Genomic DNA, 26,515 nt, shown 5'->3' on the forward strand with positions numbered 1-26,515 from the left:
CCCATATACGGATAGGTATGCTTAAGGCTAGCAAAAGTTGGAAGTGGGACATGTGTTACAGGTGGGATTCCTGAGTCTGACAAGACTGAAGACCACACATTTGCATTTTGCAAAATATTCATTTGCAAGTACTATAGTAGAGAGTTCGAGTGTCCCAGAAATACTCAACAGTAGTTTAAATCATTGTGTGCTATTGGTTTTAAACTGTTGCTTTTAAATTTCTTTGGAACTATTGCCTAGATTTATTTATAAGATCAGGACTTGGGTGAGCAAAGTTATGTGAGAATGACACAGAGAATGAGGTGTGGTGTAGACAAGCAAGTGCCCTAGTTAATTTGTGATGTCAGGGGAGCTGTCCTAGCTGAGTAGAAGATCTGGATTTGGAACATTGATATAATTACAAAGAGGAGAGAGCCTTTGGTAAAATTTCCCCTCATTATTAGGGAAAGGTAGCTTGCTCCCCTCACTTCCTAGGCTGAACAGGAAGGGTTTTCAGACCTGAGTCCCAGAGCCTCTCATTTTACAAATGGTTGCATTTGGCCAAAAACATTCTTTGTGCTGTTTTTCATAGTTGCTTCTTTCTTTTTCCTTCTGTAGTTCTGTAATATGGATCTGCAGGTGAACCTCAGTGTTACCTTCCAAGGTGACACCCAGACCTTCCTCGTGTCAGATTCATCAAATACCACATGGGCTGATGTGGAGGCCATGGTGAGTAGGGCCCAGGGTGCTCAGGCAGTAGATGAAGAAAAGTAGATGAAGGATTTTGAAAACTGGTGATCCGGAGAAATCTCAGGAATACAAAAAGATAAATGTGATAATCCCTAGGAACAAGGTCTCCAATTTAATTTTCTAGGTACTGTTTGTGCGCTCCAGGCCCTGTGGGTCTGAATGATAGATCTAGAGATTTCAGCATCTCTCTGTTCCCATTTGTCATAGCAGGAGCCAAGGGCATAGTCCTGCTAAGGACTCTGTGGAATCAATCTTTCCATCCTTGGGAGACAGAGGCGTATGTGAGTTGTTCTTGGGTTTGCTTCAGATTTGAACCTAGTATGGAAAATGGAAACTCACAAGCCTGTACCATTCTGATTATTGTCTGGTGACTAACTGTGCAGTCCTGCAAACACTTTCCTAGGATGAGCCCCCATTGAAAAGATCTGAAGATACCTTCTTACGATTGCTCTCAAAAGTGTAAGGAGTGGCATTAATTCAGTGTCTGTGATGAAGGGTGGTTTAGCTGAGCTTGCCCTTTGGACACTGGTGTTTACCTTGCATACGCACTAACAGGCTTAGGTCCATGATTTGTAAATTTGTTCCGTTGAGCCTGGCAAATGTTTGTGGACTCTTGATTGTGTTTCTTTGGTTCTCTCTGGAATTTGGCTCTGGGCACAGAGTGTAGCACACTAGCAATTTTTCTTTCTTTATTCTTTCTTTCTTCAAGTTTCTATTTCTAGTGGGTTCATGGATGGGTCTAAAGATGTGTGGGCAGTGTATGTTGAAATCAGACATGGGTGGGACAAGTGTGGCCAGACAGGATTTTCAGTGGCTGCCCTGTGAGATTCTTTACTCCTCTTCAAGATTAGCTGCAGAAAAATAAAGTATGCAAAATAAATAGATGTGTGCAAATATATTTGATGTGCATACTGGAAATTACATGATACAATGCAATTTTGTACAGAATTTTGATAGGTATAGAGTATGCTCTTGCACAGTTCATATGGGAAGGGAAAAATTCTTTCCTGGGCCTTAACAGGATTCTCACTTCAGATGTCAGAAGGGGGGGGGATCTAAACTCATGTTTCTCTGTAAAGGAGACTGTGTCATCAACTTTTTCCGTGTTTCAATTCTCTTGCAGGTGAAAGTCTCATTTGACCTGAATGATATCCAGATCAAATACCTTGATGAAGACTGTGATGAGGTATTATGCAGAAGCAGATTCCATAACGACCTGTTTCCAAGAACAGAAATTTTGGGAAGTCTTTGCATGTGCAGAAATGCAAGAAGTCTCAAATTCTATAATGGGATGGAAGTTTTATATAAAGAAGCTTGCATTTCCTTAAAAAATGGCTTTCATTCTGAGTCAGCGCTCACCTGACCTGTATTGTGTAAAATGTAGGTTTGGCGTTATGTAAATATCTCTGGAAGTCTGTTTACACAATCAGGACTGAAAGGTAGTTATCATAAAAGTACAGCCCTAGGAATCCCAATCTTTGTTTTTGTACTGGTTTATTTTCAAGTTACTGTGTAACCATCACCCTCCAGAGCTAACGCATAAGAAAATCTGTGACATCTGATCAGATTTTACAAATGCCTCAGACCCCTATGGTTTGTTTATTTATGTTATTTATAGTCTACCTTTTTCACAGGGACTCTAGGTCAGGGGTGTCAAACTCATTTGTGAGGAGGGCTGGATCATAATCATGAATGTGTCTTGGTTGGGCCGACTATTCATAATAAATAAATAAATATTAGGGAAAGTTGGGATGGCAGAGTGGGCACGTGAGGGAAAGTTCAGGGGGGGAGGGCAGGGGGGCACGAGGGAAAGTTGCGGGGAGAGGGCAGGGTGGGTGAGTGAGGGAAAGTTGGGATGGCAGGGTGGGCACACGGATGCACAGGGGAAGGACGGTGGGCACACAGGGGAAAGTTGCGGGGAGAGGGCAGGGTGGGTGAGTGAGGGAAAGTTGGGATGGCAGGGTGGGCACACGGGAAGGGCAGGGTGGGCAAGCGAGGGAAAGTTGTGGGGAGTGGGCATGGTGGGCAAGTGAGGAAAAATTGGGATGGCAGGGTGGGCACGGGAAGGGCAGGGTGGGTGCACAAGGGAAAGTTGGGGGACAGCAGGGCGCGTGTGCGAGGCCCTTGAGGGCCTCGCCGCGCCCGGGGAAGTTGTGGCTGGGGGGTAGTTTGGAGTGTCTCGGGCCTTGCACGCTCGTCCAACACCCTCCCCCCACTCAGGAGGGCCTCACCATGCCCAGGAAAGTTGTGGCGGGTTGGAGGTTTGGACTGGCGTGCGAGGCCTTCCCGGGCGGGTGTGTATGGTTTGAACGAGGCCCTTGAGTTGTGGCGGGGAGTGGGCAGGGCAGATGCGCGATTGGACGGGCGTGTGAGGCCCTCCTGGGCAGGGGGGTTGGACAAGGCCCTCGAGGGTCTCACCGCACCTAGGAAAGTTGCAGGGGGGGGGTTGGATGGGCGCACGAGGCCCGCCGCGCCCCCCCCCGGTATCTCGTAAAGGGAGGGGGGCTGGCTGCTTCGGCTCGCGGGCTGGAGAAAAGCCCTCCGGGGCCGCATGTTTGACACCTCTGCTCCAGGTGGATTGTGCATAGTGAGCCAGTACAATCAACCAAATGGGGGGGGGGGGGAGAACATTCAATAACCAGTGCATTAGCATTTTAGAAATCTGGAACCATCAGAAAGAACTGAAGCAAAGTTTAAATATTAATATGACACATCAAGTGGCACAAAATTACATAATAGAAACCTACTTACAATAAGCTGTACCATAGCAGTATAGACTACTGTCTCTAATCATATATTCAAGTACGTTTGTGAACCATTTTGTACAGTGTAACCCTATTACCTGCACAGAAAAGCCCTCTCAGATAATCCAGTTTTGCATAGTTTGCAGAAAACCAGGAGAATGGGAGCTTTCCTGACCTCCTCCGACAGGCCATTCCACAAGGTAGGAGCTACAATGGAGAAAGCACGTGTACGGGCAGTTGTTAAGTTTTGCCCATTTGCAGGTTGGCACATGCAGAAGCCCCTGTTGTCATGAGCGTAGTTGTCATGGCAGAGCATAGGGGAGAGGCAGTCCCACAAATAAGAGGGGCCAAGGCCATGAAGGGCTTTGTGTGTGATAGCCAATACTTTAAATTGAGCTTGGTAACAACTGGGCAGCCAATGGAGTGTCTGCAGAAGGAGAGTAATATGCATGCTCCATCTAGCTCTCACTAATAGCCACGGTACAGCATTCAGGAACAGCTGCAATTTCCGAGTTGATTTTGAAGGGAGACCACTGTACTGTGCATTACAGTAGTCTAATCTCTGTGCTGCTGTGGCTGGTAGAAAGTATTTTTTGCAGCTGCATTAATTTGCATCAGATCAAATCACATTCCATGTAATTCACATTCCCATAAGTAGTCCAGTTAAATTTGAGTTGCAGTTTCAAAATTTGGAATTGCATACTAACAGGCAATTCTGGTACTTGCGAAAGTGTCCTCAGGTGAACTACCCACCAGAGCACAATTCTGGGCTATAAGGGGCAACGCTGGCATTTAGAGTTGTTTCTGTAAGTGCTACAGGAGCAGCCTTATGCAGTCTCACAGTGTGTACACCTTGTTAGCTATGATTTCATGACGTCCCTAAGGTTGAAGGGTGTGCATTGCCAATATCACTAAACTGCTTGACTGCAGAAATGCAGTTGGGGGGAGAAATTCCTAGTGTTCACTGTCTCTGCAGACCCTGGGGGGAAATTGATTGAAATGTTGGGGGGAGGGAACACGAGACCATTCCCTCTCTGCTCCTGTGGTTCTGCTCTGTTTAAAGTTTGAGAACCTCAACTGAAGATCTTCAGATCAAATTCTTGGAGAGAGGAGGGATCAAACCCTAAATAGGACTGAGGTGTGGGAATCCATTCCTTTCTAGTAACAATCCTTGTCACCTTACTCTCAGTAAAAGAGAGGTGAGCTATTGATTGGTTTTCCAGAAGTTGCTAGCTCTCTTTCAAGTCTTTTGGGGCTCTGAATCTTCTCCCCCCCCCCCCCACCCTTGAACACTGAATGCATAATTAAATCAGAGATTGAGAGTTCAGTTTAAAGTGTTTAACCTCTTGATTTAGAGAATTCAAGAAGGAGGAGCCTGCCTCCTGTCCAGACAGTGATTGCTCTCTTACAACCAGATGAGAGGCTAGCATTTTAAACATATGCAACAGGTGACACAATATGTCTTTCTTTGGATTAGCTAGTTCAGAACGTAAGCTTTTGAAGTACAAGGCACTTTCCTCAGTTATTTGTGTACTAGGACAGGATACACTATCCTCAGTCTGCAAAATGGATACATGAAGATTGACCAGTCACTTAATTGGGTTACTATTACATTACAAAACAGTACTTTACATCTTTTTTCCCCTTTGGAAATACACATTTGTTTTAATGTTTTTGATTGTTGGGAACCCTAAGTTGGCATAAAAATGTTTGAAATAAGTAAAAACCATTTTGTAAAACTTCTGTGTCTCTTCTGGCCCAAGAAACAGAAAGTTTGCTTAGTAAGGAATCAGTCAAAGGCTGTTTTTGTTGATGTCTGGAATAAGGGCTCCATCTGTTATTAAGAATCAGCACGCTGTAGCTCAAAATCTTGTTGAATGTACCCTCCTGGGTGTGGGCAAAGTAGGGAGCCAGGCTTCCAGATTGAACTGTGCCAGTGCCACCTGGCACTGTGGGTGAGATGCTGGTTTGCTTGCAGAGGCAAGTGGCTGTCTTGTGTTATGGGACTTGGGGAGGTACGATAGATGATGAAGTCTGGCCTGCACATGTTCCGCTGTGTGCAGCTTCCTACAACTCTAGGAGGGTTGGGGTTATTGGACTGGCCAGCACCATGAACAAACATGTACGGGGGAGAGATGCTCAGCTCTCTATAAAGGCTGCAAGTTGAGTGAATGACTGGCTGGAAATAAACATGTAGGTTGTGGTGGACACTGTGACAGAAGTCAAGGAGTGCTTCTGAAATCCTGGATGGGAAGTCCCCTTTCGGTTTGGGGTGGTTGGTGTGAGCAGCAGCAGCAAAGGGACTCACACTTATTTTTTGTTTCCTTTCACAGGTGTCTGTCAACAGCGCAGGTAAGTTTCCTGATGACTCTGCTGCCTTCCCACAGAGGCAGCAGCTGTAAATACTCTTTACAGGAGAAATTCAGGAGCAAGTGCCTTCTCTCTTTACACAGAAAGCTTGTTTTATGCATAGGAGCATATTCCTCCTTACGAGGCAGGATTATAGTCAGTGATGGGTGTCTCAGTATTTTTCTCCTTTCCCAGCAGGAAGAGTGGGTTTCTGTGGGGCTTCTGAATTCCACTTAAGTTACTGCTCTACACACTTGTGGTCAAAAGATTTGGCTGGTGCATCCAGATCAGTGTGTGAAACTGCCCTTTCTTGTCCCCCCAGCCTCCTTTTATTGTTTCTTCAGGCTGTCTTTCAATCTTCCACCCATCACTCAGATCCTCTCCTACTTTGGGCCTCTGCGCCCCCACCAACTTAGCACCTCTGCCACCCGCCCCAGTGCTTAAATCCCATGCAGAGTACTTTAAAGCAAAACAGACATTTCTTTCCCCTCACTGAAATTGGTTGTATTCTTTTGCTGACCCAGAAATAATGCCGTTATCATATTTAAGGACATTCCCTGGCATTGTGGCTGCGTAGCCAATTGGGGGGGTGTGTGGGGGGGGGTGGCTTCCAGGTGACAAACAGCCAGCAGCTGGGTTTTTTTGTTTGTTTGCTTGCTTATTTTTAGCCAGGTAACATCCTTACTGTGTGCTATTGTATCTGCGCTTGAGTTAATGAGGCATAAGAACTGGACATTCTTAATGTTTGCATAGCTCTGAATCTCTCTCAATGGTATAAACATTACTAGAATGTTTTCAGAACAGATCCAAAGCTGTTCTGTGGCAGCATGTATTCCCAGAACTCTGTGATGGCTGTAAACATTTATGGAAGAGAGATGTTTTTAAATTTCACAGATGAGGCTCAGGACACGGCCTGTTTCTCATGATAGCAGCCCGCTCTCCAGCCCAGGGCAAGACAGTCCATAAAGGGGGTGAGGGTAGGACGTAGACATGCAGGAATTTCCTCTTCATGTGCCTGAACAACCCTCGGGCTTGGAGAAGAAGGATTTAATTTGCTTGCGGAAGACAAGTTTGTTTATACATATGTTTGTTGAGCGCAAGGTTAGTTCAGCTGGCCCTGAGTACAGATCAAGAAACGTGAAATGTCTTTGCGTGTGATTGTGGATCTGGGGGGGCGCTCACTGTGTTTCTCTTTTTTCTCTTCCTTTTCAGAGGAATATGAAGAGGCTCTGAAGGTAACACCTCTTGCCATTTTCAGAGCACTGCTGCCCCAAAATGTTGGGAGTGAAGAATCTGTGGCACTCTTTTCCCTCTGCCCTTCTTGGGGTTGCCAGTTTTCATGGCTGTTATTCTGAAGACCCTCTCTGCTGCTAAGGGTGGTGGGGCTGGAACCAGGGTCTCTTTGCAAGGGCTTCAGAGCTGCCTGGCTTTCACTGTTGAAGTGGGGTGGAGGGCAAGGGGGAGCGGGAATGCTCGACTCGCTGGTGTTGCCTGTCACACCCCACTACGGTGTGCTGTTGTGGTTGGCGGGGCCTGTCCCAAGAATTTGCAAATTCTTGTAGTGTCCCTTGCATGCAATTTGATATGGGGGGTAGAAGGAAGCTGCAATGGTGTATTCCAAGCCCCTGCATTTTAGACTGAGGGATCCCTTCTGCCTCTAACCATGTTAAGTCTTGGCAGGGCTGTTCCTATCATATTACTCATACTTAAGGAGGTGGCCCTTTTGACTCCCTGTTAATGGCACTTCAGGACAGGTAACAAGTTGTATGAACATGTATTGATGTATTCCAAGGGGGTGTAAAATTATTGTGTGTTGGAGCCATACCATTAAAGATGCTGGTCCATCCTCTGGTCCCTTATCCCACTCCACCTGGTTCCAAACAAATCTGGTAGACTCCTCTTTCTCTCCTGCCACTGTGATCACGTCACCTTTCTCTGCGTCCCTCAACTGGCTCCTTGTGCTTTGTACAGGTTGAGTATCCCTTATCCGATATCCAGACTGATCCGAAAACCTGACCTTTTGAGCCAGCATGCAGGCATTACTCACAAGCCCTCAGCAGTGCCATTAATGGTTCAATGTACACAAAATTGTTTAAATTACATTCAGGCTATGTGTATAAAGTATTTTTTAAAACAAATGAATTTTGTGTTTAGACTTGGGTCCCATCCCCAAGATATCTCATTATGTATATGCAAAGATTCCAAAATACAGAAAGATCCAAAATACAGACTACTTCTGGTCCCAAGCAGTCTGGAAAAGGGATACTCATCCTGTATCAACTCCAGGCTTGTCTGAACTAGGCCACTTCTAATGTGCAGAGTACAGTTTAGTTTCATTGTGTGTTTGCCCTCCCAAAAAGCCTGTCAGGACCGTATGACTCTTCCCAGTTCCTGGGGGTGGAACTGAGGCTGAGAAATGGTGTCAGCCCAAAAGGAGAGTCTCTAACTTGTTAGGTCTTCTGCCAAGAGCTTTGCTGCCCTGTGGGCAGAGGTACGACTTCCTCTGCCCTTGGCCCGGTTCTGCTTTTCTCTTCTAGAACTCACCTGAACTTGATTTTTCTTTTATTCTTTCTTAATGGCTCATTTCCTGACTCAGCTGGTCAGGTTCAGTTCTCTATAGCTGCCTTGCTTCCTGCTTACTGAAATGAGACACGCACGGCACCATGGTGTCAAATTCAGGCTCCCCTTCAGAACGCCTGCCTCACTTCTTGAGGGATTTTTGTTGTTGTTATAAATGCTGTCATTCCACCTGCAGCCGTTGTGTTACGTTGAATTGGCTGATTCAGTGTTAGGGAGCGTTCTGTGTAAGGAAGTTGTGAACGTGGCTCTTGAGAGAAGGAATAGAGCAAGAGTGTGTAAAAAGTTATCTTTATAACAAGCTCTTTCTTTAGATTGCAGCAAAACAAGGACGCCAGCTACAGATGAATGTGTATGAATTAAGTGCTGCTCTGGGCATGTCGTCATGTCAAGTCCCTGAGAAATCTGAGGTGTTCCCTGTTCCTGAGGATGGGAGGAAATCTCTCTCCCACTACTCCATGCTTAATGGAACCCTGGCGCAAGATAGAGACCTGGAAAAAGAGGCCGAGAAGACCCAGGTAGGATCAAAATATGTTTCCTTCAGATAATTCCAACAGGATAGCTGTGTTAGTTTGTTGTAGCAAAACAAAAGAGAAGTCCAGTGGCATCTTAAAGACTAACATCTCTTATTCCAGTATGAGCTTTTGTGAGGCAGAGCCGATTATTGTATTTGCAAAAGTGAGCTCTGTCTCATGACAGCTCATACTGGAATAATCGTTGTTAGACTTTAAGATGCCACTGGACATTTGTTTGCTAGATGCCTTTCACCTATACCAAGCTTTGCTTTCAAAAATATGCGCTTCTGATAGAGTTAATACCTGCCTCATTTATCTGAGTGTCTAAAACGGTTCCCAAAACTAGAATATTAGAAAAATGAGATTGCTGCTTAGGTAGGGCTGGACCTATGGGGATTCACTGAAAACCATTTTCAACAGGAATCTTGAAATTCATGCTCAGAATCTGTGTTGGGTGATATTTATAAGAATGTAAGACAAGCCCTGCTGGATAGACCAGTGGTCCACTTAGCCCATCATCCCTCTTCGCTCAGTACTTAGCCAGTCGCCCTGGAGGGCCAACAAATAGGGCATAGAGGCCAAGGCTAGTAGCCATTGATGGGGAGGGGCTGTGGCTCAGTGGTAGAGCATCTGCGATCTGCTTGGCATGCAGAAGGCACATGAACACATGAAGCTGCCTTATACTGAATCAGACTCTTGGTCCATCAAAGTCAGTATTGTCTACTCAGACCTGCAGCGGCTCTCCAAGGTCTCAGACAGGGGTCTTTCACATCACCTACTTCCTAGTCCCTTTAACTGGAGATGCTGGGGATTGAACCTGGGACCTGCAAGTTTAGTCCCCGGCATCTTCAATTAAAGGGACTAGGCAGGTAGGAGATGTGAAAGACCTCTGCCTGAGACCCTGGAGAGTCGCTGCCAGTCTGAGTAGACAATACTGACTTTGATGGACCAAGGGTCTGATTCAGTAGAAGGCAGCTTCCTCAGTTCATGTATGTTCATGTGACCTGATCTCTATGAACATATGTCCCCCTGCTTAAAGCCATCTATGCTCATGGCCATCACTACACCCACTGGCAGTGGTTTAGAATTTTAAAAAAATCATTTTATCTGTATGTGCCAATGGGATGTAACCACTTTATGACTTTCGGAAGCTAAGTGGACAGAGCTAAGCATTTAGAATTAACATTTCTTAATATCTAATACAAACATAAAGTCCATTGGGGAGATCTTCAGGTGGACGTGGAATTGAATATTAGGACAGGTTGCCTCAGTTGCTCACTCTGAATAAATTCTGTCCCTTTGTTCTTAGACAGTTGCTAGAGGTTGCTATTATAAAAAGTAAAATCTTGTGGAGCAATCTTAAGGCTACAATTTTGAGGGACAACCTGTCAAACGTAGTACTTTTAGATTTTTATTTTCCCTAAATACTTGAAATCCAACATAACCACATAACCATTTCCCCATGTTTGGGGAAATATGATAACTTAACCATTTCCCCATGTTTGGGGAAATATGATAAGCTGGAAGAATTTTCTTGAGAATTCCTGCCATTCAAAAAACTTGTTACATTTTAACAGCTGGATTATATTCCCCTCCTCCGCAATTCCTTGGTTTATTTTCAAGACAGTTTCTTACAGGTGATTCCTGAATCCTCTCAGACTGTCTGTGCAAATGGAGCTCTCTGCTTCACAGTCCACTGTCCCCTGTGCTGCCCCACTTCCCGGGCGCTCGTTTTGTCACATGAACACATGAAGCTGCCTTCTACTGAATCAGACCATCGAAGTCAGTATTGTCTACTGAGACCAGCAGCGGCTCTCCGGGGTCTCAGACAGAGGTCTTTCCCATCACCTACTTGCCTAGTCCCTTTAACTGGAGATGCCGGGGATTGAACCTGGGACTTTCTGCATGCCAAGCTAATGCTCTACCACTGAGCCACAGCTCCTCCCCCGAATTCCATTGTTTTCCCCAGTCCTGTTCTCGTCTCTCCAGTGAAAGGAGTTCAGATTCAAAACAGATGGTCAAAAAGTTCAGTTGAGCCATAGGCTGTAACAGAATGCATCACAAACTGAATAAAGTATACTCAACTAAAATCATAATCAGTTGTGCATGGTGTCAGTACAGTTAATTATCCAGATATCGATCTGTCACATGAATCCTGAAAGACAGTTGAGACTGTTTAGCTTGGTATTAGCCACAGGAAGCACATGCTGCTTGTCACACTACCCTCTCGCCAGCATGATCAATATTTCTGTATGTCCACCCATGTTCATGTTCCCCAAGACATAGCAGGAAATATTTGTTTCTGGTTTTTCTGCAAATTGGGCAGCTGAATAAATAGTGAGGCAAATCCTCAGGTATTCCCTCTGTGCAAATGCAGTGATGCCAACGGTAGGGGGTCCGTTCCAACTAAATTAGTGGAAGGCGCTTGTGATTGTTTCAGCAGACTAGAAAAGGCTGCCTATCATCCAGCAATTCCACATAACCATGCTAGGATTTTATCATGTGCATACTAAGGTGCAGGTATTGAGCTGCTATTTTAAATGTGTGTTGTAGGTTCCGCACCACCAAAGTTATCCTAGTTGGTTGTGTTAAAAAAGAGTGACAACATTTTGATAATTTAGTTTGACCTTTTGCTGGGCGCTTTCATCTGCATTAACCAAAGCTGTAGCTTCTGTGGCCTAAGAGAAAGTTTTGAGCCTCAGATCCAGAGGTGATATATAAAACTGAAATACTCTCCCTTTGTTCCAGTGAAAGAGCTTTGAGTGGGACCAGTGAAAAATTGTTGCCTTTTCCTTGCTCCTCCCACTATTCTGCATAAGAATAGTGGCTTTTCGTAGCATCTTGGGACATGCAGTCCCTGCTCTGTCTAACTCATTCCTATCAGGAAGTCTTCTCATATTTCGGCCAAGATTGAAAAGAGTATAAGTGTGTTTGCTTGGCCTCTTGAGTTGACTATGAATGAGTTCAAAGAGGTTGTATGTGTGTTTAAACTGTGCAGCTGCATTTTTTATTTAATTTTCCCAGAGTGAGGACCACCCCAGCCAGGAACCTCCTGAGTGGTTCACAAGCTACTTGGAAAAGGTGAGAACTTGTTCCTCTAGATTCTTTTGTTTGCACTTTTAGTCCTTTATGCGGGAGGGGCCTTGGAGGTTTTGCAGAGCAAAAGAGGTTTCTTAGGATCCAGGCTGAAATTTGACACTAAAATGCATACTGGATAAATGCACCATGATCACAGTGAGATTGTTAAGACCACCCAGGGCCCATGGGGGAATGGGGATTTTATAGAAATGCTGGTAGAATCCAACCCAGCTTGTTTAGCTAGCTAGTTATAATCTGCTTCAAAGCAACATTCAAATACAATACTTTCTCAGCAAAGGTGTACAGATGTGGTTCTCATCACATCCCTCATTCTGGAAGGATTCTTGCATTCTGTGCAAGCCCACCTTTTGTTGTCGTGAGCCAGTTTCCTTTCTGTCGATTCCATTGTGTTGCTACCTACATATACCAGTTTGGGAACTGGGGAACAGAGTGGGAACGGAGATGCCTTTGGCAAAAAGCCAAGTAATCTTCTTCCCGGTGCAAACCCCCCCCAATTTCCTTCCAGTTCCGGGAGCAAGTGGTTCAAGAGACGGTTGAGACACTGGAGCAGAAGCTGAGTGAGAAGCTCCTCCTTTCCAGCCAGCCCCCGGGCTCCCTAAGCAGCTCCGCCCGGCACTCTCCCGGGAGCCCCCTGGTACAAGGCAGCCCCTTTGACTGGCTCCTCCCCTGCAGCAACTGCCAGGCCCCCATTGTGGGCATTCGCTACCAGTGCAGGTAGGAGTTACGTATTCCCTACATTTTTTATTCTGCCTTTCTGACTTGGACTCAATATGGACACAGTGTATGTGGAGGAGGTTAAAGTACAGACTTATAGTTCAGCTTGTTTCTTCTGCCCTTACATTTTCAGTCAGGAGGACGTTCCTGTTTTTAAAAAAGGAAGGTGTGAAGCCTTGTGGCCAGTGAAAAGACGGAATGAATCTTGGAAGCCAAAGGCAAACCGGCAGCAGGGCCTCTGGGTGGGTGGGGAGGGCCGATACTTTTCAGAACCCTCCTCTGACCAGCTCTCCTCTGTCTCTTTACTTTTCTTTCTCTCTTAACCTGTCTGCTTTCTTGGCATCAAAAAAGCAGGAAGGGGGAAGAGGCAAAGATAAGCCCGACTTCGCCAGCAAGAGAATGGACCCTCTCCTCACTGGACTGCCCTCGTCTCCTTCTCCTTGCTCCGTTTCTGTTTCTGGGAGCATGAAAAGGACACCTGGGTTGGGCTGTGGAACTTGTAGAAGACAAGGGCTAAGCTTGGCTTGTTCTCTGTCCAGGCAGGCCTTTTCGCAGTGCAGGGGGCTCACAGGCAGATAACATCTATAACAGAAATAAACCATTTTAGCCAAGTGCATTTATGACCACCACTATGAGTGTTTTTTATCTTATTTAACATGTTCCTGCCCTGTCTATACCTCTTGGTGTGATGAATTGATGTACTGCCAGGAGACCATACTGTTCTGTAACAACAGGCCCTCTCTCTCCTTTTAGTGTGTGCCCATCCTATAGCATCTGCGAGTTGTGTGAGGCTGGCCTGTATGCCCACGATCCCAACCACCTGCTTCTGAAGCTGCGGAGGCCTGTCGTGTGCCTCTCGGAGACCTACAACCTTGGGCAGTTCTCCCCTCGCCTGGCCACTCTGGAACAGCTCAGGTAAGCGGCCGTCGTCTTTACTTCGACCTCTGCTTGCAACAGCCAGGGGTTTTGTGGTTGTGTGTGAGAGGCTGGCAGGCAGAGGCTTGGCTGGAACTCGGGCTTGGTCCGCCCTCCTGTTGCCGAAGCTCCTTTGCCTGCCCGAGTCTTTCCTTCAAGGCCCGCTTAGCCCTGGGGGTGTCTTTCCCCCAGGCGCCAGCTGTTTTCCTAACTCACCAGGACTCCCTTTCTGTACTGCCGGTGAGGAGCTTGAGACAGCAGCTTGAGTTCTTTGGGTCATTTGCCCAACTGCCACTGCTTGCAACTCCATTGGGAATCCGCTAGTTTATTTATTTATTATTTCCACTTATTATCCTGCTCTCCCCGGCCAAAACCAGGCTCAGAGCGGCTTACAAAAATAAATATCCCATTAGATCAATAAAAATTTTAAAACATTTTAAAATAGCCCTATAAAATCATATAAATATCATCCTAATTTACCTAAAGCACCTCTAAAATGTAGCACAAGACACAAACTTCAGTAATGTGAGCAGATGGAATAAATACAGATCAAATACCACAGCGGGGAGGTTAGGGAGGGCAGCATTAATATATATAGGGAACCATAGCTAGCCTCAACCATAGGCCTGGCAGAATAGCTCTGTTTTACAGGCCCTGTGGAACTCTTTAAGGTCCCGCAGGGCCCTGGTCTCACTAGAGAGGCTATTCCACCAGGCGGGCCAAGGCAGAGAAAGTTCACTGTCAGGGTGTGCTGTTAAGGCTCCAGTTTTTATCTCCTCTCCATTTTGGTCCTGAACTGTTGAGGCCTCCTGTGCTTAAAACAGAATCTGGTTGCTGGTTGTGGCTTGATCCCATCTTGCAGAGCTTCTCTAAAGCAGAAGTAATCACCTTTTGGGGGGGGGGGTCTGTGAAGGCTCCAGAAACAGGTGGACAAGCGTTTCCTGAAGGCAGAGAAGCAGCGCTTGCGAGCGGAGAAGAAACAGCGCAAAGCAGAGGTGCGGGAGCTGAAGAAGCAGCTGAAGTTGCACCGGAAGATTCATCTGTGGCACTCTGTCCACACTCTGGACAGTGTTGGTTTGACAGCTGCCAGATCCGAGAGCCTGCAATCCAATGCACTTCGGTAAGCAACCTTGAGACAGGGGACAGAGAGTAGCGCCCCCCCCCCTTTTTGGATTTCAACGGGTTCTTAAATACCTCTGGGTGGCTCATGGTCGGGTGTCCTATTTCCATCATTTCTAGTGTCCTTTTCACTCCTGTCACTCCCACCCTAGAGCCCTGGGAACTGTAGCTGTTCCAGGCTCCAGAGGATTCCTTGTTCAAGGGTCAAGTCCTTTCATTAGTCTACTTCTCAGGGATCCATGCTCAGGGGATCCATGACTGCTAAGCAGTGGCCTTGACTTCAACTCCTTGCTCATGCTTACTGAGGCTGAAGCTTTCCAAAGGATAAAATGCAGACTTTCAAGGATTTCAGGATCTAAATAGCGCTGCTAATAAAACATGTTCCCCATTAAATATAGGAGTACCTTTTGGTGTTTACCAACCCTCCCCATACTTATCTCACCTGTGTGATCCCTCTCAACGTAGAGTCATCTCTCTAGCTAGATTTAATATTTTGCCACCTTCGCTACTTGAAGGCAGATTTCAGAAAATCCCTCTGTCTGCCAGGCTCCGCCCTGTGACAACAATTTTATTGAAACAGTTGCTCAGGCCTTGTTGTATTGTCATTTCTATACAGAATCTCGCAATGAACTATTAAGCCCCCTGTTGATTGATAGACAGAATGTCCCAGATTCTTTTAATGTCGCCTATTTATTGAATAACCGTTCTCAAATATTGGAGAAGGTGGCACAGTTTTTAAAGTTTGTTTTAAAAGCCTGCCAAACAGTTCATTAGATGGTATTATCAACGAACGATGTTATTCGATGTAACTGTCTACTAACTGTTTTTTAAAGGGCACCTTTTAAAATTCCCATTCCTTTTGTATCCTTTTGTATTGTGCCTTTTTATGTCAATAAAGGAATGATTGATTGATTGGTTAAGCAGTGCAGAGGTTCTCTTTAAGCAGAGATTTCCGGTGTTCATTTGAGCTTGAGTTGAGTGACATCCTGTGCTTTGCAGTCCCCTCCAAGGCTGTCCGGTCATTGTCCCCACGCTAAGTGCTGCCTTTGTGGATGAAAATCTGCCAGACGGGACCCACCTTCAGCCAAGAACAGCCTTCGTCAAACATTGGCGCATGAGGAACATTGGCAGCATGCAATGGAATTCGGACACCAAGGTGCCTCCCAGTGCTTAATTTGTGTGTTTGGGGGGGGCTCAGATCTTTCTGCAGCTTTTCTGCCCCTTTCAGTCCAGCTACTCAGGGGCTCCTTGTCATTATTCAGTAGTGTAGGAAAGAGCACGTGCTCAACAGTAGCCTGTTACTACTGTTGATGTTTTGGAGATACACCCTGATGCCTTTTATACCATTTGTTATACAGGTAGAGTATCTCTTATCCGGACATCCCATATCCTGACTGATCTGAAAACGGGACCCTTTGAGCCGGCATGCAGGCAAATCTGTGCTGCCTGCTTTCAGTGTTTCCTCTCATCTAAAAAAGTAAAATACAGTGTGTGTATGTATGAAGTGCCGTCAAGTCGCAGCCGACTTATGGCGACCCCTTTTTGGGGTTTTCATGGCAAGAGACTAACAGAGGTGGTTTGCCAGTGCCTTCCTCACAGCAACCCTGGTATTCCTTGGTGGGCTCCCATCCAGATACTAACCAGGGCTGACCCTGCTTAGCTTCTGAGATCTGACGTGATCAGGCTAGCCTGGGCCATCCAGGTCAGGGCAAAATACAGTGTACACTGCATCATAGGTGGAGACTGAAAGCCTGCCATTGTTTGTTGTTCATTGTTGCTCTTGTTTAACAACTGATAACGGGTATTCTGGTGGACAGTTACACCTTTGCTTTCTGATGGTTTGGTGTGCACAAAATAATTAAAAATATTGTTTAAAATTACATTCATGCTATGTGTATAAATTGTATATAAAACATAAATGAATTTGGGTCTCATCCCCAAGATATCGCATTATGTATATGCAAGAATTCAAAAATATACCAGTATACAGAAATATCCGAAATACGGACCACTTCTGCTCCCAAGCAGTCCGGATAAGGGATACTCAGCCTGTATACACAAAATCACCAAAACTTGCTTTGCTTTTCTTGGATCGGAACTCAGCCCTGATTCTCAGCCAGCCAGCCAAGAACTGTTGTGGGTCATTGGCCAGGCTGTTCAGCACAAGGGAAACACCCCCCAGCTTAACTACTCCTGTCTGCTCAATAACGAGAACGACTGATTTCAGAAAATAGTATCATATCAGTGACAGCTCATCCTTATGAAATGTGGGGGGGTGATGGATTAGACAGGTCTTCCAGATAAAATTATTCCTTCTTCCTCCTGTCCCACCCTACAAGGCGTGAGTCTTTTGAAAGTGGACTGGACTGAACGATTTACTGCTGGACTGAACGATTTACTGTAGTTTGCTAACTTTGTCCTCTTTGCTTTGGGGTCCACAGTCTACTCCGGGGGACTTTGTATGGGGGGTGGGTGATCAGCTTAGATTTCCTTCTCTCATTTAATTCCTGCAAGGGTCTGTTCTGTACATAGCAGAGGCTCAGGCCTGAATGAAGGTTTTTCTGTGGCTCTCACAGACCACAGTGGCTTTGTGGCGAAAGTAGATGAGGACACTCGCCCCCTCCAGGTGGCGATGTCCTGCAGCGCGTGATCACTCCCTTCCTCTGAGGAAAAAATAATGGACCTCTCTGTGCTTCTTCTCCACTCTTCAGCTGAAATTCATGTGGGGGAATCTGACACTGGTGTCCTTAGAGAAGAAAGATGTGACGGTGCCTTCCCTGCGACCAGGGCAAGTGGGCATTGTGTCTGTGGAGTTTGTGGCCCCTCTGGTGGAAGGAACTTACACGTCTCACTGGCGGCTGTCGCACAGAGGGGAGCAGTTCGGGCCCCGGATCTGGTGCAGCATTGTAGTGGACTCCTCCGGCATGGATTGCCCAGAGAGTGGCAAACAGATGTGCAGTTTCAGCCAGAAGGGCAGATCCCCTTGCCAGAAAGAGGTGAGGCCTTCCGGTACCTGAGTGTGCATGAGGTTCGTTCCCCCCCACTCCAGCCCTGCTGTCTTTAAAGCCTCTTCTCCTACTCTCCCAGACTTCCCTCAGTGCCCTGACCCTCCACTTACACTTTGTTCTTATCCCTCCTTCAGCCCCTATGCCTCTTGGCATCTGGGTCTGTTCCCCACTTAGATTTACTTTGTTTATTCTACCATTCAGCACAGTCCAGATTTTTTTTCTCTTCCTGTATTGTTGGTCATCACTCTGTCCCTGACACTTCCCCACTCCCTTTTCTCTGCCCCAGCAGTGAGAATATCCAGGAGTTACTCCCTGATGTTGGTGATTTGCCAGGCTCATGACAAATAAGCCAAGCAAGCCCCAGTTAGTAGACTGGTTCAGCGTGCCTGTCCCAGTTGGCTTCTCTCACCTTCCCATCATTTTCTTCCTTAATTTTTGTGAACTCTGAGATGGAGATAACTTAAAGGATAACTGGAAGATTACGGAGAAGCATTATCAAGAAAGGGAGGCTTGAGGTTCAGTGAAGGGCTGAGATGAAGTGGGCAGCAGGCTTTGAAGATGTATGCACGAAACCTGCTTTGACCCTGCCAGGGCTCTTGGCCATCAGTTTATGTTGCAGGGGGTGTCTTATTGAAAATCTGACTTCACCAACAGCAGCGTCGGCTGTTCAACCGGTGGAGCAGGCATGCAGGTGACCCTGCCAGGAGTTGTATCTGCTCCAGGGCTACGTAGAGGAAACACATCTTAGCAAACCTTTTTAATTTGTATTGTGGAATTACCACAGTGAGTTGTTTTTTAATTCTCTTCAGTGTTCTGTTTATCATTAAAGCAAGATTATTTGTCCCAAATGTAGGGAAAGTGGTGTGAAGAATCGGAAGAGTAACAAGGCCAGATTTCAGAGAAAGTTGGTGAAGAACAGTTTAAGTTTAAAACTTTTTTTCATCTGAGGTTCATGTTTGCGTTGGCACCCACGCACCTACCCCTATCTTGAATTTTTCCTTTTGACCATTTTTTTAAATGAAAATACGTTTTGTATTTCTGAAGAGATTTCTAAGCTTTTTTTGATCAATGGGAAGTCAGGTTGGGTTAGAAATGGGGTTGTGAGAGAGAGAGAATCATAGAATTAAAGAGTTGTAAAGGGGCCCTGCAGACTATCTAGACCAGAGTGCAGGATGACTTACTGCATCCCTGACATGTTGCTGGCTTTGTGCATGAGGGAGAGAGAGGCAGAGGTGTTCTGACATGCACATTGTGTGTCGGAAGAAGAAGGGCTGCTGTGTGTGCAGGTGCAGCATAGTGCTTACTCATGTATGTTTGGGCGAGGAGAGATGTTTTGTGTGTTCCTGAGACAAGGGGTTCTGTGCTGTCTTGCTGGGGAGGGAAGATTGAAACATGTTCAACATACACAAGACCGTGCACATCTGGGTGAAATGACGGCCTTGGTCACATTTCCCACTTCATGAGTTTATCATCTCTAGAAACATGTCCGTCGGGCTCTGATGGCTTCTTTGCCCAGTTCTATGGGCCATGTTACCTTATACGCTGCAATCATGAGAGAGCGGTAGTGTATGTACAAGATGATCAGGGGCATCGCAGTTTATGAGATGAAAGTTGCTGTGTGCGTGTGTGGGGAAAGAAGGGTGCCGTGTTGTGTATGTGAGTAAGAGAAGGGGTGCTGCTTTTGCGTGTGTGAGCAGGGTAGGAACATTTTCCTTTCTCCCTGGCTGTAAGACCCTATTCTACTACTCAGACCCACCAAGATGGATCTGCTACTCCCTGTGTGTGTGTGTGTGTGTGTGTGTGTTTTTGCTAGACTTTTTCTAACTCATACAACAACTAAAAGATCATGCTGGCGCTGGGTGTGCTGTCAGCACAGTGTAACGAACTAGTTCTTGCTTCTGCCAGTTCAGCACAGGGCTGGTGACAGGCAGGGTGTTCCTCCTGCCTCCTCAAACGTCCCCCTTGTTCCCTGCTTTCTACAGGAAAGATCCTCAGAGCCCAAGGCAGAAGATCTGCAGACTACCATCCAGGAAGGGTTGACCAGCCCATCTTCTCCACCACAGGTGAAGAGCATCACCTGCGAGAGAGAGTTTTACATTCCATCAGTTGACCTCCTCACAGCACAGGTGAAACGTCAAGTGCATGCCAGGTTTGGGGGCAGGGGAGCTCGCATAAGGTGGACACTATGTTGTGTCCCTCACCTACACTATATGGGTATCTAGTTTCCTGGGCAAGAAGGAGGTGGGCGGTTGATCTTCCTCCCTCTCTGAACTTTTGCATACTTTGGGTTTCCTTCCATTAGGACTTGCTCTCCTTTGAGTTGCTGGACATCAACATTGTGCAAGAGCTGGAGCAGGTCCCTCGTGATAGTCCTGTGGGTAAGCATCATCCCCAGCCCAGCAAAGTGTGGGATGTTGGGACTTGAGCGTCCTGGAACCCAGCGCTCCATCTGGAAGTGGGCAGGTTGCTATGGCAATGCCCCCCTTGACATAGACAGACCCCTCCCGACCTCTTCATAACATATCATCATGATGGGGTGCCCATTGGGAAGGGTGTCCAGAGCCTTCTCCTCTTTTGTCAGTGCTTGGGGAAAGCTTGGGCCAGCATCTGTTTGCCTCAGGCCCCCTGACTGCTCTGCCTGAGCTGTTTCTGTCCACGTTCCCCAGATATGCCCCAAAGAGAGTGCCAGACATCCAAGTGGTGGTGGGAAGGTTCCCTGCAGATACTGTGTTTGTAATCCTTCCAGGCTCCCTGTGAGCTGAGGTGTTCCACTGCGCATGTGCAGAATATGTTTCCCTCACCCTTGTATAACCATAGGGAATCTCCAGCCCCATGCTGAAGGAGCATTGCTTGGACCACTGCTAGGCAGGGAAGGGAAACCCACATGCGCTGCTGCGTGGTGATGTGCCCAGGGAAGCTCTTCCCTGCTCTTCAAGCCACTCCCATTAACCAAATCACCTTTTTCCCTACTGGAAACTGGCTTTGTTCCAAAGCCATTGCCTGTACAATGTGGAGATTTCACCTCCTGGTTTTAGCGATACTGACATAGAGCTCTAAAGCTGTTCATACTCTGACAAAGTAAATTGTCTTCTGGGCCAAGAAAAAGCAAACTGAGCAACCTCAAAAACATTCAGGGACACCTCAGTGAGTCTGTCTTTCCAACTGATATACCAATTGAAGTTGAAGGGTAAATGAACTTCCGGTGCTGAGCTGGGCTGAGTGCTACGTCTTCCCAGGGGCTCCTGGGGAGTATCCAAGTTTGCGTGTAATTTGGGGTGTTTTATCGCACCCCACTCCAGCCCTTGCAAGTGGGCTGAGAGGCAGGAATTCCCTGCAGCCATATATGCGGTTTGACCTCCTGAATACTCCGAGGGAGCTCTACCAAGTCCCCCGGAGTTTCAGACGTTTGGTCCCGTGGGCACGAAGGGATTGAAATCGCCAGCGCGCAACTTCGGCTTTAGACTCTACCCTCCAGCACCTTATAAACATCATAAGGACTACATTAAGATTAAAACCTCACCTCCGGGCGCCCAAGTGAGTAGATAAGAAACCTTCGTTTTTCACTGGCGTTATCGAATAACAGGGGGTTGAAGAAAACATTCCTGGTAACCCTCTTTCTCCCTTAATTGAACTGGATGATTTTGCTGCATGAGATCCATCAGACAAAGCAGCAGGAGCCTTATCAATCTGATCAACTTAAACTAAAACAACGAGCTTGAATGATTGACGTAAGATCTGCCAATCCGACGCGTTCTTAAAGGAAGGGGAGGGAGAAATCTCTGAGAATTTGCATGAGGTAAAAAAGATCCTCCAGTCACGTTTTGCAACAAAGAGGACTCTTTGACCGGAAGACTCTGTGCTTTACCTCTCCACTGCTCTACAAAATCAACAGGAAGAAGGTCGTAAGACCGGAAATTCGTCTTACTCGTGTTACACCAAAACCATTCCTGAAGGTAATAACCATAGAGAGGAGACGATAGAAGGTCCACGATGAGGCAACCCCTGGAATACTTCCTGGCTCAGCCGATCTAGAGCGTCTGGTAAAACTCGTTGGTATTTTCAATTTAAAAAAAAAAAAGTTTTTTTTTTAAGTTTAAATACTTATTTTTGCAACCCGAAAAAGATATTAAGTTGGTCAATGAAGCATTCTCTATCAACTACATGCAATGGACTCCTGCCAGATGACCATCAAATTTAATTAAGTTATATATTCTGGAACCTCTCCCTGATCTGGCTAAATATATAGCCCTGCTCTTATGAAATCAAAGGGAATTTTACAGAATTCAACCATGGAAAAAAAAGTACAGGATATGCTTGCTAAACATTCTGAGGCGACAATTAAAACAGATTTCAACACAGATGGCTCAATTGATTTCAATGATGATGACTCTTGACCAATCATCACAGGTATGTAATCGGACGTTGAATCTGGTTACAGAAGACATAAAAGTCTTGAAAATTCAAACGATGACTACAAATACAGACATACAAGCAATGGACTCTTCTGCCCAAAAAGTTATGGAAGAACACAAGGATATAAAGAAGAAGACAGAAGTTCAAGAAAGTAACCAGCCGGCGACAAAGAGATCAGACATACAAGAAATGGACTTTTCATCTAAAAAAGTCATGGAAGGACGTGTGGATATAAGGAAGAAGAGAGCAGGTCAAGGAACACAGATTGAAGCCACGATGAAGATGCAGCCCAGAAAGAATCATTTTTGGATACGCACTTTGCCTGAAGAAATGAGAGAGAACAAAGAAATCCTGTTCCCATACCTGACTGGCTTATTTCAGTTACAGAAGGAAGTATTAGACCATGGTTAAAGGATTGACTTAAATATGATTGCTGGATTGGAAGGCTTTGACAGTGTGGACGATGTTGTTTAGTATGATTAAATTTATGTTATAATGGCTGCAATTTGATGCAGCCAAATGGAAAGGGACAAAGGTTTCAGAATAAAGGGATTAAATCATTCTAATGTTAGAACTGGTGGAGTTGGAGAAACTAGGGAAAAGGGGAGAAATGAAGGAATCATTGTGATAATATACAAGATCTGGGAATAATGGAAGGTTACTTTTTATTCTGATCCAGAATGTAAAACTTTATAAAACATGAAACTTTAGAATGAAATTAATGCTAGGATCAGTACATGTTAACGAAGGATAATAATACTTTATTAAGAGGTAGATGGAGGTGAGGGGGAAGTTGTTATATTTTTATGTTTAATGGTAATTAAGACAACAATCAATATAATTGTGATTGTGATACTATTTTTACACTGTTGTCAAAATTATGGAGAATTTATAGTTTTAAAAAATCAATAAAATTTATTAAAAAAAAAAAGTTGAAGGGTAATGTTGTAATTGGAAAATGTTGAGCTTTTCATCTGGGCGAGAACCTCCCAGGAGGTCTTTCCCAGCAAGAACCAATCAGGAGAACTGCCCTGCTTTCCCATGTTTCAGGGATGTGTGGTACCAGCAGCTACTCCCCACCCTCTTCTCAAATCTATTTGCATGAAACCAATCAGTGCAGATTAAAGTAAGGGCAAAGGCTTATCATGCCTGGAAGCAGAAGAATCAGAATAATTGAAGGTGCATAGGAAATCATAACAGCTATGGCTCGGTTTAGCAACCAAGAGAGAGAGTCCATCCTTTGAGGAAGTCAGGAGTAAGTTTGTGGGAAGTCAGGAGTAAATTTGTGGCAAAGAGAAACAAGCAAGCCCCTGATCACTTTAAGAAGTATATATTTCCCATCGTTTTGTGGGCATCTCACTAGTTTTGCACTTTTCTATTTCTGTTATCTATGGGAATGGTCAAGGAAAGACTCCTCCGACCATCACAAGAACCTACCCAATTCACCTTATTTTTACCCCACTTGTCTCCCCAACTGGGACCCAAAATGATCTACAACATCATTCATCCCTTGACTAATATGTTAAACGCAAGCAGTGATATGACCTTTGAGCAACATCATGAGAAATAGGAATTATTTTATAATTATGTTGAGGCTCACGATTAATAAACTTTAAGTGAGAAACTAGATAATATTTAGTGGCACAGCAATGTAATTTTAACTTTACACTTAGACAACTATGTAGTGCATGGGGATAATAAATGACCATTCACCGACTAGGCTATTAGTATAACTCGCCCAGATACCGAAATGCAAAGTAATGCTGTTCGTTTGATCTGCATTGAAACACTCAATTCTTAGCTTGTTAACGGTATAAGAGATTTCTTTTTTCCCTTTCCCGTTTTCCTTCTGTATCCCTTGATCATATAATTAAAAAAAAATCTAAAAAAAAACCCTCATTCATCCCTCTTGCATTTTATCCTAACAACCACCAGCCGCCACCCTGTGACGTAGGTTAGGCTGAAGGCCAGTTGCTGGCCCAAGGTCGGCCAGTGAGCTTCCATGGCAGAGCAGGGATTTGAACTCAGGTCTCCTAAATCCTCGTCTGATGCTCTGTGATCTGGAGCTTTGACCAGATAATTACCCAAATGCTTTCAAGCCTGTTTCATAACGTTTAGAAGCTGGGGTATTAAACCCTTTTTTAAGAAAGAATGAAACCTGAGATTTTTTGAATGCTGGAACTTGCCTCTAGTACCAAATTCTGCTTTTGTTAGTCCAGCAGCCGATACTGTTGAAACTTGTGCCGTTCTGATTCCCTTGTTTAAAATCCCTGCCTGATGTCTTGGCTGAAAGCCCTTGCAAAGAGTGAGGATCAGGCCTCCAGGAGCATGGCCATATTTCCTACCCATTTGACCAGTAAGTGTGGATTGAAACTTCTCACCCCATAGATTCTCAGGAAGGGAAAGGAAAGACCGAATCCCCAGCCAACCAGGAAGAAGGAGATGAAGATATGAGTGGAACACAGTTTGTGTGTGAGACGGTCATTCGTTCCCTGACCTTGGATGCTGCGCCTGACCATAGGCCCCCACAAAAGAAGAAATCTTTGCAGAGTAAGTGTGAAGTTTCCCCATTCATGGTGAAAATATAGTAGGATGGAGCACTAGCTTGTTTTCCGCTATAGGAAGGGCACTTCCAGTGGAGAGGAGGAGGCCATTTTTCACGCAGATCCTTCACACTGCAGAACCCCAGACTGCACCAGGATTGTTCCAAGGGACAGAATTTTGGGGTGTGCGGTGGGCTGCAGCGGGGAGAGACAGGAAAATACTTTCTGCAAGCTGAGCCATACCCCCAGTATGTGAGCCCCAAGCTAGTGTGTGCAGCAGGATCATTGGTGACTGACTTGTTCCTTGGGGGGGGGGGCTGTTTGCTTTTGTTTCAGTTTCTCAACAAGCACTACAGGATACCACCCACCGTAGCCCAAAGACTGAGGATCCCATTAGGATCAAAAGCAGTTCTATTTCCACACTACAGGAACCAGAGTCCACGAATCAGGACACTGAGGTGGCTAAAGAGCCCAAGTTTGGTAAGGGGGAGTGTCTGTCACTTTTTTCTGTGCCCACAACAGAGCCTTGCAGAGCCAGGGGAATCCCCGTGCTCAGGAAGGATCCGTTTGAACTGGAAGAGGGGCTGAGAGGAGTATGGGGACGGGAGAGGCCGAGGTTTTTTCTTTTTTTATATATTAAAATTTTATTTAACTTATACCCTGCCCTTTCCCAGCAAGGCCAGGCTCAGGACAGCTTCCAACAATAACAACTCACAACGTAATACAATATACATGTAAGATTAAACCATACAATTTTAAACCAATTGTCCAGTTTAGATTAACAAGATGACATCCTAACTCCACAACTGCTACTAAGAAATGACAGGAATATCCTCGATGGTGAGGATAGTCTAAGGTGATACTCAGGAGACCAACGTCGACCCAGAAAGTCCCAGGTCCCCCAAGGAATAGGGACAGGAAGAGGGAACAAGGAGAAGGGGAAAAGGACAAAGAAGAGAAGGGGGGAAAGGAAAGGAAAGGGAAGGGAAGAACAAAGAGGGAAGGGAAGTGGATAGAATGGTAGAAAAAAATTAGCTACTCCAATCCGAGCCAAGATCCTAACCATCATGCACGTACTGTTGGTACCTAACACTTGAAGCATGAGGAATAGGAAATATGGCTTCTGAGTTACATTTGCACATCAATTCCCAGATGCTGTCAGTGCATCCAAGTTAGTATGAGGTCAGTCTTATCCTGAGGTGAACTACTAGAAATATGTCCTTTTGACAAAGGGGCTGGATTTTAAGCGATGTCTAAGGTCAGGTTGGATTGTCAAATCAAAGATCAGATCAAATCAAGCCTGAACTGACCCTAGAAGCTAAAATGACTAAACTGAGGCTATCGTATTTTGGTCACGTCATGAGAAGGCAAGAGTCACTGGAAACGACAGTCATGCTAGGAAAAGTTGAGGGCAGCAGGAAAAGAGGAAGACCCAACAAGAGATAGATTGACTCAATAAAAGAAGCCACAGCCTTCAATTTGCAAGATCTGAGCAAGGCTGTCAAAGATAGGACATTTTGGAGGACTTTCAGTCATAGGGTCGCCATGAGTCGGAAGCGACTTGTCGGCACTTAACACACACACTAAGGTCAGAAGCCAAGGTCTTTAACGAGCAGAGAGATCTCTTGTCTTGTTCTTCCCTGCTTGTTTGTGGCCCATTGCTCGAGTTACGCATGTGGATTTTGGGAACTGTGGGACCAGATGATGAGGCATTGCAAGGTGATGCCTTTTGTGGTCCTTCCAGCTGTCTGAGAAGACGTACGGTTGGGGGGGAGGAGAATCCTACCTTG

The 26,515-nt window shown here is 45.6% G+C and overlaps 1 protein-coding gene across 1 annotated transcript in view; it reads left to right on the plus strand.

Annotated features, from left to right (window-relative positions):
- Positions 1-597: 597 nt before the first annotated feature.
- The window catches only part of NBR1 (NBR1 autophagy cargo receptor), a 29,151-nt gene continuing 3,233 nt past the window's right edge, over positions 598-26,515 (plus strand). Inside the window, exons 1-15 of the mRNA XM_056863292.1 lie at positions 598-708; positions 1,853-1,915; positions 5,807-5,825; positions 7,035-7,057; positions 8,714-8,917; positions 11,939-11,995; positions 12,519-12,727; positions 13,481-13,642; positions 14,556-14,762; positions 15,761-15,917; positions 17,473-17,757; positions 19,752-19,895; positions 20,072-20,147; positions 24,571-24,732; positions 25,062-25,205. Of these exons, the coding sequence (XP_056719270.1) occupies positions 607-708; positions 1,853-1,915; positions 5,807-5,825; positions 7,035-7,057; positions 8,714-8,917; positions 11,939-11,995; positions 12,519-12,727; positions 13,481-13,642; positions 14,556-14,762; positions 15,761-15,917; positions 17,473-17,757; positions 19,752-19,895; positions 20,072-20,147; positions 24,571-24,732; positions 25,062-25,205 (2,014 nt within the window). The 5' untranslated portion in view covers positions 598-606. The remainder of the gene's footprint in view (positions 709-1,852; positions 1,916-5,806; positions 5,826-7,034; positions 7,058-8,713; positions 8,918-11,938; positions 11,996-12,518; positions 12,728-13,480; positions 13,643-14,555; positions 14,763-15,760; positions 15,918-17,472; positions 17,758-19,751; positions 19,896-20,071; positions 20,148-24,570; positions 24,733-25,061; positions 25,206-26,515) is intronic.

This window comes from Euleptes europaea, chromosome 18 (genome assembly GCF_029931775.1).
Source record: "Euleptes europaea isolate rEulEur1 chromosome 18, rEulEur1.hap1, whole genome shotgun sequence".
NCBI classification, from domain to species: Eukaryota; Metazoa; Chordata; class Lepidosauria; order Squamata; family Sphaerodactylidae; genus Euleptes; species Euleptes europaea.